General features: G+C 40.5%; 1 protein-coding gene across 4 annotated transcripts in view; it reads right to left on the bottom strand.

The window, feature by feature from the left end:
- Positions 1–11,020, bottom strand: part of NAA35 (N-alpha-acetyltransferase 35, NatC auxiliary subunit) — a 94,749-nt gene extending 83,729 nt beyond the window's left edge. The window contains exons 1-2 of one of the 4 annotated variants that reach the window (XM_061200558.1): positions 10,788–11,020; positions 9,942–10,070 (exon numbers count right to left, since the gene is read on the bottom strand). In XM_061200558.1, coding sequence (XP_061056541.1) covers positions 9,942–10,065 — 124 coding nt within the window. In that variant the 5' untranslated portion in view covers positions 10,066–10,070; positions 10,788–11,020. Of the gene's footprint in view, positions 1–9,941; positions 10,071–10,787 lie in introns of those variants that run through there. The other 3 variants (XM_061200559.1, XM_061200560.1, XM_061200561.1) reach the window with 3 other exon arrangements.
- Positions 11,021–13,784: the final 2,764 nt, after the last annotated feature.

Raw genomic sequence — 13,784 nt, 5'->3', positions numbered from 1 at the left:
GCAGGTAAGGCATGTAGGGTGCAAAATTTAAGGAGGTACTTTCAAGTAGTGCCTTCTTAAATTTTGTGCCCTAATTGCCTCACTTACTTCATCCTAGGGCTGGTCCTGATATATGTAATTAAATTTCAATCTTTGAATACATGTTTTTAATATTCTATTTGACAAATGGGAAGTATACATAAACACTTCCTCTGCTTACCAAAGTAAGAGACTGTCTCAAGGAAAAGCTCTTGCACAACTATCATGGAACACCACTTTTACTAGAAAGAACAGTGACAAATTATAGTTATTCAGACTTGTCAATATGGCATTTTCTTGAAAATAAATGAGTTTGTCGCTTTAGGAAAATAACTGACAAGGTTTATTGCCAGTGATAAAATTTGAGCTTTCAAGAAAAAATGAGAATTTTGGAAAACATGTATCTGCCACTGTGAACTTGACAGTGTCCCAATACTTAAAAAGGCTTTCCTGAGGATACTGTGGCGATATTAACAAATGTGCTTTTTAATACTGTATAATGAAGTGTGTCAACACTTGGAAAATGTGCTTAACTCACTAAACCAATATTTTGCAAATAGCAATGCATGTTACAAAATTAGGCATGGATAAAAGATCCATTCAACGTTCTAGACAGACCAATATACTTTATGTAACACAGCATGAAAGGTCCACTGATATGCTTTCAGATTCCACATTGCAAACTTAATCTTTAAGAAACTACCACCTGCCAAGTTTTGGTATAGTAGCAAAGAATATCCACAATTACCTGAAAAGGTTCCACCATCTTTTAACTACATATTTGGTGAGGCCTGATATACTTCCTATACTTCTACCAAAACGACATGTGGCAACAGACTGAACACAGAAGCAGATAGGGAATTCAGGTGCCCTCTATTATGCCGACATCAAAGAGATTTTCAAAAGTATAAAATAATGCCACTCTTCAAAGTTGTTCTTTGTTTTGGAAAATACACTTTTCATTTTAAAAATGTTATGTTGACATGCAATGGGTTTATTACCATTTTCAAATGAACAAGTATTTTTAAAATTTGTTTTAAATTTTAATACCGTACACATCAATATACATATAATACACATAAACAATACTTTTTAAAAGCATAAGAGGGTATTTTTAAGAGTATAATGGGGTTCTGATACCAAAAAATTGAGAACTGCTGTAATAATTTACCATATACTTAGGGTAGATTTGGGTACCAAATAGCTTCACTGAACACTCCACAGACCCAGAAGCAAGTCGACCACTCTGGGCCCTTATTTTATCATCTGTAAAATGAAGGCTCATACTAGATGATTCTGTTAAAGTTCCTTAGGACATCCTCCCTTTTACCTTGGCAATGAACAATGAACTATAACTTGTAGCTGGAGTTTGGGTTTGCAGCAGTGCTAAGCACTTGAAGCATACGATCATTCTCCTGAAGAAAAGTAATCTAACGGGATGAGAAAAACATGGAACTATTTGACAACGCAAATACATTTTACCCTCTTATAAATGAGAAGATCATTTGAAAACTGGTGTTACAGATCTTTGAATATATTTCTACACGTAACATTGTACATGATGGTTAACTTCACTGCTAGGGTCGCTATGAAGGCCCTACTGAATCTATGATATAGCTGGAATCCAATACCGTTGTACAGTTATAATTAAACAGATGAATTAAAGTTTACCCCTGGGTAAAGGTGGCCAACTGAACACATGCAACAACCTTTAACTCCCTCCTGAAATCTCATTTAAACAATTAAAGGAAAAAAAAATTTTTTTTTTTTAAAGAAAGCTATGAACATAAAGGAAGAGGAAAAATAGGTGCAGAAATAATACAACAGAATTAGGGAAACTTGGAAACAGAAAGACAAGTCGTTTCCTAGCAAACCCAAGAAAAATAAAACCAGCAGTGGAGAAAGCCAAAACCAACCCGATTTACCACTTACCTCTGAAAGTGAGGATATAAAGATGGGCTAAAATATAGAGAACTGAGCCATCAGACAACCCAGAGCCCTGCCCTAATTTACAGAACAAGATAACTACCCCTCCCTCACCCTGGATAATACTGAAGGCTTTCTTTGAAAAGGGCAAACCAAAAAATCTCCAGGGACAGGTTATTTGAAGGGTAGGGTTCGGTACTGGAAAGAGGGGGCATTAAGTGAATATGTGAAAATTCCAGACCTCTTCCCCCACTTAACTGTTAAATCACAGGCAGACAATCAAGTCTTCAACCTCAAGCAGGAGATTAGATAAATTTTCTCTACGGAATAAAATCTTTCCAAGAGGAAGGAGCTAAATAACTGACACCAGAGGTTCTCCAACACAAAAGCCAAGTCAGATCACCTGATACTGGCGTTCATAGCAGAGGAGTCCTGCTCAAAAATTCGGAGCTTCCAGCTGGCTTTTTGGCAGCCCCCCCATTCGACAGGCAACAAAGGATTCTTAGATATCTGAAGTAATCCCCTAACATGAAAGATAGAAACCGAAGAAAACAAACTAAAAAAGGCAAGTTGGAGGAAAGACACTATGTTAGGAAACAAAATTTCAAAAGAACTATTATTATTCTTAGAGAGAAAAAATAGTGCAACCCTGAAACAAAAACACTCTACTTTTATTAAAAAAAGAAACAGAGGGAAAAAATCTTAGAAATTAAAAACATTACAGCAGAAAAGAAAAATTAAATTGAGAGTCTTAGTCCACTCAGGCAGCTATAACCAAAATACCATAAATTGGGTGGCCTATGAATAACAAACTTTTATTTCTCACAGTTCTGGAGGCTAGAAAGTCTGAGATCAAAGCACCACCAGATTCAGTGTCTGGAGAGGGCCCACTTCCTAGACAGCCATCTTTTTCACTATAACCTCACATGGCAAAAGGGACTAGGGAGGCTCTGTGGGGTTTCTTTCATAGGAACATCAATTCCAATCATGTGGGCTCCACTATGACGACCTAAGCACCTCCCAAAGGCCCCACCTCTTAATACCATCACATTGGGCATTAGGTTTCAATGTGTGATTTGGGGGGACACAAACATTCAGTCCATAGCGTTGAGGGAAAATACAAAGAGATGGAAAAGGGGAAAGAAAGCATAAGAAAAAAAACAGATAATCAGCCTAGATGTTTCAATATCCAAAAAGTAAACACTCCATAATGTGAATAGAGAAAAAAACAAAGAGGAAATAGAGTAATTCAAGAAAGTTCCCCACAGAATATATGAAACAGAAAAGTCCAAACGGAAGCAAAAACCTATCAGACTTGAATAGCAGATTCCACATATAATAGAAGACTCAAGATAAATGAACCCATCCATGTTTGTCACTCAGTGGTTACGTGCAGTGTTGAGAAGGCGTGTAAAGGATCTACAGTTGTCCTGTGAACAACATGGGTTTGAACTGCGTGGGTCCATTTATACACAGATTTTTTTCAATAAATATACAAAAATATATGTGTAGAACATCCTGTGCAAGACTTGTATTGAAGTGGAGAGCCTATCCTTACACAGACATAGGAATTACAGAGGGAAGGAAGAATGAAATGGGGTCATCGGCGTCTTCCCGCAGCTCCGTAAATCTGTTGACAACTGCCAAACTCAGAAAGCCACGTGAAAAGAGAGTCAGAGTAAGGAAGATCACAGGGTATCTTTGACTGCCATTTCTGTGATTCGTGATTAATAGTGGAATTTAAATATCCAACTGAAAAATTAATGTGTGAAATTCTGGATGAAAAACAAGTTTTAAAAAAGAATGCTGTGGGATTTCCCTGGTGGTGCAGTGGTTAAGAATCCGCCTGCCAATGCAAGGCACACAGGTTTGAGCCCTGGTCTGGGAAGATCACACATGCCACGGAGCAACTAAGCCCACACACCACAACTACTGAGCCTGCACTCTCGAGCCCTCGAGCCACAACTACTGAGCCCGTGTGCCACAACTACTGAAACCTGCAAGCCTAGAGCCTGTGCTCCGCAACAAGAGAAGCCACCGCAATGTGAAGCTCGCGCACCGCAATGAAGAGTAGCCCCTATTCGCCCCAACTAGAGAAAGCCCACATGCGGCAACGAAGACCAAACAGCCAAAAATAAATTAATTAATTAATTAAAAAAAAAAAAAAAAAAGAATGTTGTAGTTGTAATGGTAATGATCATGGTGGTGCTCATGTTTGGAAAAACTATACACAGAAGCAAGTTAAATCATTGATATATTTGGTATATACTTAATTAAGAAAGCGTTTAGTTTTTGTAAAAGTTTGGATTTAAACTAAAAATTCATTTGGATTTAAAATAAAACTATTTTTAAGAAAAAAAAAAAAAATTCCCCAGAACTGAAAGATCAAAGTGAAAGGGCTCCAGAGTCATCAACAAAGCAAACCATTGTGAAAGTTCTGGACATGGTGAACAAAGAGAAGATACTAAAAGGTTACATATGAAAGCTCAGTAATCAGAATGTCATCAGACACTTGAGCAATGCGCTCAAAATTCTCAACCATAGCCAAATGTATTATCAATAAAGTGGGAGGATACAATAAAGACATTTTCAGACACCCAGAGTCTCAAAAAACTGTATCTCCCATGTGTTTTACTCAGGAAGATAATAAAGATGTCTAATCAAAACAAGGGAGAAAAGTAAGAAACCCCAGGCTGATGATGAAGGAAGATCTCGGGATCACACCAGGTACAAAAGGCAAAAGTCCAGATCTGAACAAAGTAAGAGACTTGAAAAGAAATTTCTTTACGGAGATTAAAAACAATAGGATGTCTGATGTGCCTGAATGTCTTAAGAAGATTTAGACAACTGGTGAAGGGTGTAAGGTAGAATTAATGACAAGTACATGGTTTCTGAGTAAATATTTTTTGCATAAAACAGAAATGTGTAGGAAGGGAAAAACAACAACAGTTTTACTCTTTGGCTCAGCTATGAATGATATTTGCATAGCTCTAACTATGTGGGGGGAAGTCCATAGATAATGCCCAAATGGGAATGGGGGGAATCAAGAAACAGCAATAAAAGCCTGCGATATAGAATCATGATTACTAAAATAACCAAATAACAGGGGGAAAATGGTGACTTCTGAGGACACCTTTTCTATTGATCAAAGCTCCTAACATAGAGCAGGATAAACAATACAAGATTAAGGGGGAAATCTGGTAAGAAGAGCCTTCAAAATGCAACAAAGGTCCCATTCCCTTCCTACTGCATGTGCTATTTAATGCTAGTCGTTAGAGGTCTTATGACATCCATGTGTTCCTTTCCTTAAAAAAATCCAAGGTCAAAGAGGTTAAATGATAGCTGAACATTCTTAAAAGTAATCTAAATGGAGTGAACTAAGCAGCACTACTGCTATTTTGGGCAGAAAGCTTATTTTTTGTGGGGGCCATCCCGTGCATCAGATGATTAGCAGCATCCTCAATGTGCACCCACTAGACACCGGTAGCAAACCCCCACCCCCGAACGTGACAGCCAAACACGTCTCAAGACATTGGCAAATGTCCCTTGAGGGGCAAAATCACCCCTGGTGGAGAACAAGAATGATCCACAATTACCAGTGCTGCTCACCCCATCCATGCCCCACCACTAAAAATATTCCTGATAGTATGGAACAAGGAAAACATAATTTTCATTTCCAAAACCAAAATCACTTAAAAAAATGTTTTACAGGTTGCCCTGATCTTTCACCAGGACAATTTTTGTCCATCTTTTTCCTCTTAGAATAAAATGGTAACAAACAGCAAATGCATAGAACAATGATTCTCAAACTGGGGTTCATGAATTGAGGCGGTGGAGTGAAAGTCCATTAAAATTTTATCAAGAATCTATACTTCTTCTGTAATAATTGTTAAATACTATGCAATCAGTTCAATGATAACCTTTTTAAAAGATTACAGAAACATATTCTAGACCAAATGGATGATAACATTATAATCAAGTATTGCTACAGTGTCAGGGCCCAAGCTTGTGTTCATAATTATGCTGGTTCCTGGCAATCACCCACAATGACAGCATTTCATGTAATACAAGTTCTCATACTTCTGAAGTACAAGATCCAGATATTCTCTGGTTTGAAGAAACATGGCCTTAGAATATTCATTTATTCTTAAAAACAAATATATTGTTCTGGGTGAGAGAAGACAACAGGAAAGAAGAGAAATAAGAGGCTTAAGCATCCTGGATTTTAAATGAGGGAAGAGAAAACAACAAAAGGAGTTTTCTGAAAGTACTGGGCAAGACCTAAAGGAACTGGATGGCTTATGGGGGTCCTAAACAGTGATACCTGTTATAAAGATTGACTAAGGAAGAGTGAACTAAGCCATCAAAAGAGAGAAGAAAATAGGATGAGAGGATGGGCCCATATCCTCCTAAATTAGAGTTTAAAAAGAATGAAAGTAATTATAGCTGACCCTGGATTACCTCTGGGCTCCAGACACCTCATGGTGTCAACATCCTAGGAGAGGTTGTTGGCTATGCAGAGCAAGTGTGGAAGAAGGGAATCTAGCAGGCAGAAGCAGCAGCAGCAGTGTATCTTTTATGATCATTTATGTTTAAGTGTCTAAGTTGTAACTCTGTAATTCAGAAAGTACCTAAATATAGACAAACAAGTGGAATATAAAGAGCAGAGGCTTTACAGGTAACAAAATGAGATGGACTGAATTAGGCAAGGTTTCCCAGAGAAGGGAAGTTCAGAGGTGTAATTTAGACGAATGATATGTTACATATCAGGTAAAATAACAGTGATGGCACTACACATTCAAAATAATTTGGAAAAGAAAAAAAAAAAAAAAAAGCCTCAATGTCAGCTATAGGAAATGTGGCAGGAATGTGTGCCATCTGACCAATAAGAAATAAATGATGAAAGTTAGAATTTGATCTAGAAGATTTTGAAGAGCCACTAAAAGAATACGTAGAAATGTGCATGAAAAACACTGTCATCAGTATGCAGATTATTTTATAGTACTCCCCTCCCCAGAAATCACCAAAGTCTATCCAAATGCCATCACACTGTTACCAAAGAGAAACCACTGCGACAGTTAAGAAAAAGATGTAATGGTATGTGTATTAAATTTAGTTTTCAGAAAGGTGTTAGAAGTCTAACCTATAATCAAGGCTATGAATCTGATTATTTCAGGAGGGGAAAACAAATTATTAATACCATAAGCTCAAGAATGCTAACAGCCTTCAGTCCTAAAACATAAAGATTAATTCTTTATCAACTTTTTAGTTTCAAGAAGTATACCTCACATTTGAGCCACTTGAGACAGTACAAGGGCTAATTATGGAGGAGTATTTAATAGGATAGTCTGATGCTGGCAACAAAATGATATGCCACCCTCTCTCAATCCACACTGAAGCAGGTATTAAACCATATTTTCTACTCAAGATTCCTTCCCCAAAGAAGCAGAATTATTCACTGTTCATCAAACATAAAGGTCTCTGGGCTTCCCTGGTGGTGCAGTGGTTAAGAATCCACCTGCCAATGCAGGGGACACGGGTTGGAGCCCTGGTCCGGGAAGATCCTACATGCCGCGGAGCAGCTAAGCTGGTGCGCCACAACCACTAAGCCTGCGCTCTAGAGCCCGTGCGCCACAACTACTGAGCCTGCACTCTAGAGCCCGCAAGCCACAACGACTGAGCCTGCGTGCCACAACTACTGAAGCCCGGGCGCCTAGAGCCCGTGCTCCGCAACAAGAGAAGCCACCGCAATGAGAAGCCCGTGCACCACAACGAAGAGTAGCCCCCACTCGCCGCAACGAGAGGAAGCCCACGTGCAGCAACGAAGACCCAACGCAGCCAAAAATAAATAAATAAATAAATAAATTTATATTTTTTTTAAAAAACATAAAAGTCTCACTGAACTTTGGCTCTAATGGTTCATCTCAGTTTAGAGTAATTCCCTAACATTCACTTAACAGAAACTTGACCACTCCTTTACGGCCCAACTCAAGCCATATATACTTCATAAAACCTTTATAGGTCACTGAAAATCAATCCAAGATTATAGGTGTGATCCACTTAATAGTCTAAGAATACTGAGCACAAAAACTACACTGTAACTTACACTTCTTTCTCCCTTAGAGAGACATATTTGGGCAGTCACCCAATGCTCAGTCTAATGTTCTTTCCACTATCTCACCTAGGCATACTTCAACTGGACATGTATTTCAGAACAGTCAAAGGGTAAGCACATGAGTAATCGCTTTGCTTATACTCAGCTGGCTCCCTTTCCACCTGCAGCTGCTCCAGGTCTTTACTCCTCTCCTTAACAGCACTATTCTAAACACACGTCACCATCACTAAAAGCCCAACCCTCTGTTCACCAAGAAAATAGAAGCCATCGGGCTTCCCTGGTGGCGCAGTGGTTGAGAATCTGCCTGCCAATGCAGGGGACATGGGTTCGAGCCCTGGTCTGGGAAGATCCCACATGCCACGGAGCAAATGGGCCCGTGAGCCACAATTACTGAGCCTGCGCGTCTGGAGCCTGTGCTCCGCAACAAGAGAGGCCGCGATAGTGAGAGGCCCGCGCACCGCAATGAAGAGTGGCCTCCACTTGCCGCAACTAGAGAAAGCCCTCGCACAGAAACGAAGACCCAACACAGCCAAAAATAAATAAATAAATAAATAAATAAAATAAAATAAAAAAATTTTAAAAAAAGAAAAAAGGAAATAGAAGCCATCAAGGTGTGAATCCCTCCACCATTCCTCCCCACCCACTTAGAAATATACCTGTATCTTCATCATCTTAACCTTCATTCCTCCTGTCTCAGTAAGTCCCTATTCTTTTCCTGAGGTTAATTTCTCTACAGTGTTCTTGATCCCATCCTCTCTTAAAGTTCAAGCTCTCACTCTATCATTTGTTCCTTTCTCTTACCTTCATTCTCTCCCTCTCTAAGGCTCTTTCCTCTCAAACAACAAACATGCTTATTTCTCCAATCATTTATGCCCAAGCATCTACTGAACTTACTATGTGCCAGGCACTGTTCTGTGTGCTAGGGTTATCGACAGGATTTCTGCATTCACAGAGCTTATATTTCAGTGGGTGAGGCTAACAATAAAAGATAATTGAAAATGATGGTTTCTCACAGTAGATAAGTGCTATTAAGAAAATAAAGCAGGGTGATTCAACTGAGGTGAAGCTGGATAGAAGAGAATGAGGGGATAAATCTGCTTAGATTGGCTGTTAGACCTCACTGGGACGGTAACATTTTTTTTTTTTTTTAATATTTATTTATTTATTTGGCTGCACCGGGTCTTAGTTGCGGCATGCGGGATCTAGTTCCCTCACTAGGGATGGAACCTGGGCCCCCTGCATTGGGAGCACGGAGTCTCAACCGCTGGACCACCAGAGAAGTCCCTGGGACAGTAACATTTAAGTGGTCAGGAAGAAGCCAGCTATGTAAAGACCTGGGGACACGACCTTGGTGTGTTTAATGAGATAAGGATCTGATGACTAAACATAATGAGTCTAGTGAAGCAGTGGTAAAAAAAAGTCTGAGGCAGACACTAGATCACATAGGCCAAAGGGAAGAAGTTTGAATTTTATTCTACATGCAACAGGAAACCACTGGAGGATCTTAAGCAGGGAATGACATGATCCAATTATTTTCAAACCTCAAATATACAATAATACGCCCGTCTTTAGGGCAACAGAATTCGTATTTCCACAGTTTGAAATTATTGCTATGTGCTCTCTAACCTGTTACTTAAACGTTAGAAAATTTTACCCCAAGAAACTGCCTGAACATCTGTATTTAATGCTATATCCTATATAAACTGGCTTTAAATGAAAGTTAAAATCAGAGGATAGAGAATGAATAAGTGTGGTTAACAAACTCGATAAACCACACATGTTGATTTTTTAAACTTATTGAGATAGTTTAGAAATCACAATCCACATTTTTATTGCACCCTTTCCCAAATTTTGAACTTCTAATTCAAAAATTCAAACTCACCTCGACAAGCTTCTTCAAAATCTTGGGTTATGTCCACCCAGTTTGTATTGCTTTTTTCCATCTTTTCTGGTATACTGAGCTCCCATCCTGAATCATCATCGTCTACAGAAGCTTTCATAACCATTATTCCTATAAAATTAATATTGGTGTAAAAGAGAGGATGTAGCTTTCAGGGCAAGAGTATTTGCAAACCATGTGTGTTTAAGTATTGGATGAAAGTCTTACTAAACTCTTTAAGCAGAGCTCTTCTGAGTTTGAGGACCGCACTGTAAAAAACTACCTTACTGCAATTAAATCCTACGTCAATTAACACTGCTGCTGCTCATTTAATAAGAGCCCACCATCTACCAGGACTCAAACAGTTTGCCTATTTAGGAAGAAAGAATCACAAACCATCCCACCACTGGCCCAAAGAGAACCAACTCCAGAGCTTCCTACTTTCAACACTGGCCACAAATAACCAAGGCACTCTTCAGGGTCCCCTCTCGAAGCCCAAGACCCCAGCAACTACTCAAGTCAAGGTGGTCCTTCACCTGCCCGGAGCTCGCCGGGCCAACCTCTCCCGGCCCGGCCGGACCCCTACACAGCCTGTCCGGGGGGCATGGCGTGAGGGAGCGCACCACCGGGCCCCAGCCGCCGGGCCCAGGGCGGGGGCGCACCTGAGGAGGGGACCGCCCCACCCGGGTCAGCCCGGCCCGGCCCCAGCCCCACGGGCACGGAGGCAAGGACAGGGCTGTCGTCGCGCGGGAGAACTGGTACGCCCGGTGCCAGGTCGTCGTCCCGATAACACCGAGTAAGGCCAGGGCCCCGGCGGGCAGCGGGCACGGGGAAGCCCGCAGCTCCTACCTGAAGCGCGGCGGGTGGGTAGGGGCCGCAGGGTGACCTGGCGTCCCCAGGGTCCGCCACCCGCGCGGGGGGCTGCGGCTCTCTGACACGGGAGGGAAGAAGTCTCAATGGCTCCGCACGGCGGTCCCTACCTACTTCTCCCGTGGCCACCCGCGCCGCCACGCACCGTCCAGATCGCGGAAATACCGACGCCGCCTGGGCCGCCGCCGCCAACCCCTCCCCTCTCAGCCCAGCCCGACCGGCCGCGTGCGCGCATGCGTACGCCCGGTGCGCGCGACCCCGCCTCCTCTCCCTCACGCCTTGGGACTTCGCGCTCCCCGGCCACACCCGCTTCCTCGCTACCGACCGCCTTCGGCCGGGGCGGCTATCTTCTCTTCTCGCGGGATTAGAGCCAGTCGCGAGACCGGAAGCTACCTTCTTTCTCCAGCCTGCGGCCTTGTTCTGGGTAGTGGGTGGGTGCCGGTAAGGGGCGGAGCCTGGGGGCCCAGAGCCCGCCCAGCTTCGCGCCGCGCGGTTCCTTGGGAAATTCTTAGACAGGTGTTGGGGAGGCGCGAGGAAGCGGTGGAAGGACGCGCAGGCCTTAGATGTTGGGGCCTTGAATGAAGAGCCTGCCTGACACCGGTTTTATGTTTCCTAGAGAGCCTGGGGATTTCATGCGGAAAAATGGAAACAAAATATAAGCAGAATCAAGCCAGTTATTTTCTTTTAGACCCTTTACATGGTTTAGATTTTTCCTGAAATTAATAAAATGATCAGTTTTAAAGTGGGGTTACATAAGTAGACTAGTATGGGTAGGAAACGAAACGCATGCTTATCACTACATAGCCATTAAGATGGCCAGAATTTAAAAGACGGTATCAAATGTTGACAACATGGAGCAGCTGGACCTCTCATATGTTCCTGATGGGAATCCAAAATGGTCCAACCACTTTGGTAAACAGTTTGTCTTTTACTATAAAATTAATCATGCATTTACATGATCCAGCAATTACACTCCTAGGTATTTACTTAGGAATGAAAATGTGCACACACAAAAGCTTTTTTTTTTTTCTTGGTGAAGCCACATTAATTTCTTTTTTAAGTGAATTTGACTTTCAGTGCAGTTCCAATTCATGCTTTTAGAGATACATGATCTCCAAAATGTTAAAGTAATTTCAGTCAACTGAGCCTTCAATGGCAAAGCTTATAAATTATATTTATTAGTATGGTCAAGATAAGAAAGGAGTTTGGGCTTTGATTATAAAATGCAGCATCTTTCTCTGATTCTCTTGGCTAAACTTTTCCTCTTCTTTTTTCCATTCTTTTCTTTGCTGTCTTCCATCTTTCTGGCTCGAATTTCCCTCATTAAATCAAAAAATACCTTGTCAACATTAGCTCGTGTTTTAGCAGACGTTTCCACAGAGTTAACATTCCACTGATCGGCTCTGGTTTTTGCCTCTTCATAGCTTTATTTTTAATGATCAAAAACTGGAAACAACCATAATGTTCATCATCTGGTGAATGGATAAACAACTTGTGGCATATCCATACAATGATATGTAATTATTCATATAATGAATAGTAATTATCGACAAACAGGGATGACTACTTGACATGAAAAAACATGAATCTCATAAAACATTATTCTGAGCAAAGGAAATCAGAGTATGAGCAAAAGAGTATGATTCCATTTTTATGAAATTCTAAAAAAGACAAATCTAATCTATCATGACAAAACAGAACAGTGACTGACAGGAGACGAGGTGGGTGTCAAGGAAGGATTAATTGGAATAGGGCTAGGTGATTTGAGGGGATGGAAATGTTCTGTATCTTGATTACGGTGGTGGTTATATGGCCGAATTCATTTGTAAAAGTTCATTGAAGTACACACAACGTGTGCATTTTACTGTGTGCAAATCAAACCTCAGTAAAGTTGATTTTAAAAACAGAAAAATATACATCTTCATGTCTCATATAGAATAATGTTTCCTAAGGGCAGGAGCTTTAACTATTTTGATCAAAGTTGTATCCCTACCATAAAAAGCAGTGGTTGGCCTATAGTAGGTACTCACTAAATACACTGAAGATAAGAATATAGAAAAGAATGACAGTAAAACAGAAATTTATATTGTTTCTCCAAAAGCATTTGATGATCTTTTCAGAGGCCATAAGAAATGTAGAAAAGGTTCAACTGACTGCATCTGAGTTATTCAGTATTATGTGTAGATTGTGACAAAAACCAATACAGCACACAAAAAAACAAAGCAAAACACCAAATTTTTGAAATAAGACTGCTTCCAAAATAACTCAAAAAAAAAAGTTAGAAAGAAAAGAAAAAGAAAAATCACCAGAACAAAGTAGCCAAGTGAAACAGGATTTTCTTAATTTCTTTACTAAAACTGTAATTTATTTGAAATTCAAATTTATTTTCACAAGTTCTATGTATCTCGCTGCTTTAGAAACCATTTTCCCTGAGAAGGAGAGGTTTAACTTATGATGCCATCCATATGCTTCACAGTGTTGAAAAATGAGTGTTTTACACATTAGTTAGACTGCATATTGAATAAACGAATGCAAAGGAACTGATTGACAAATAGTTGGTCTACCTAAACAAGCCCATAGATGTCGAATAGATGGGCATTTTTGGAGAGCTGGAAACTAACTGCTATGAGTCTAAGTCTTGACTTGTAAAATCCTAAGTATTCCATGCTTAAACATTTGTGTTGAGAGGAAGTTTAGCTTGATGTCATCACATTGTACTGACACCAGGAACCAGTAAAACATGATTTTGATAAAAGAAGAGCTGCCAAAGTGAATTTTATGTTTGAATGTATTCAGTTTTACCACTACATAAAAGAAGCTAAGGATGTCCTAAAGTCTATAGGCAGTTCAGAGAAATGCTTTCAGAAAAGGAAATAGAGTGCAGCGAAGACTGCCACTGTGTCCTCCCTGCTGTCAGCTGCACACAGTGGGGTGTCACTCCAGAACCTTGCTTCAGACATGATTCCCCCCATCCAT

The sequence above is a fragment of the Eubalaena glacialis genome, chromosome 9 (assembly GCF_028564815.1).
Source record: "Eubalaena glacialis isolate mEubGla1 chromosome 9, mEubGla1.1.hap2.+ XY, whole genome shotgun sequence".
Lineage (NCBI taxonomy): Eukaryota > Metazoa > Chordata > Mammalia > Artiodactyla > Balaenidae > Eubalaena > Eubalaena glacialis.
This window is presented reverse-complemented; position numbering and strand designations above follow the sequence as displayed.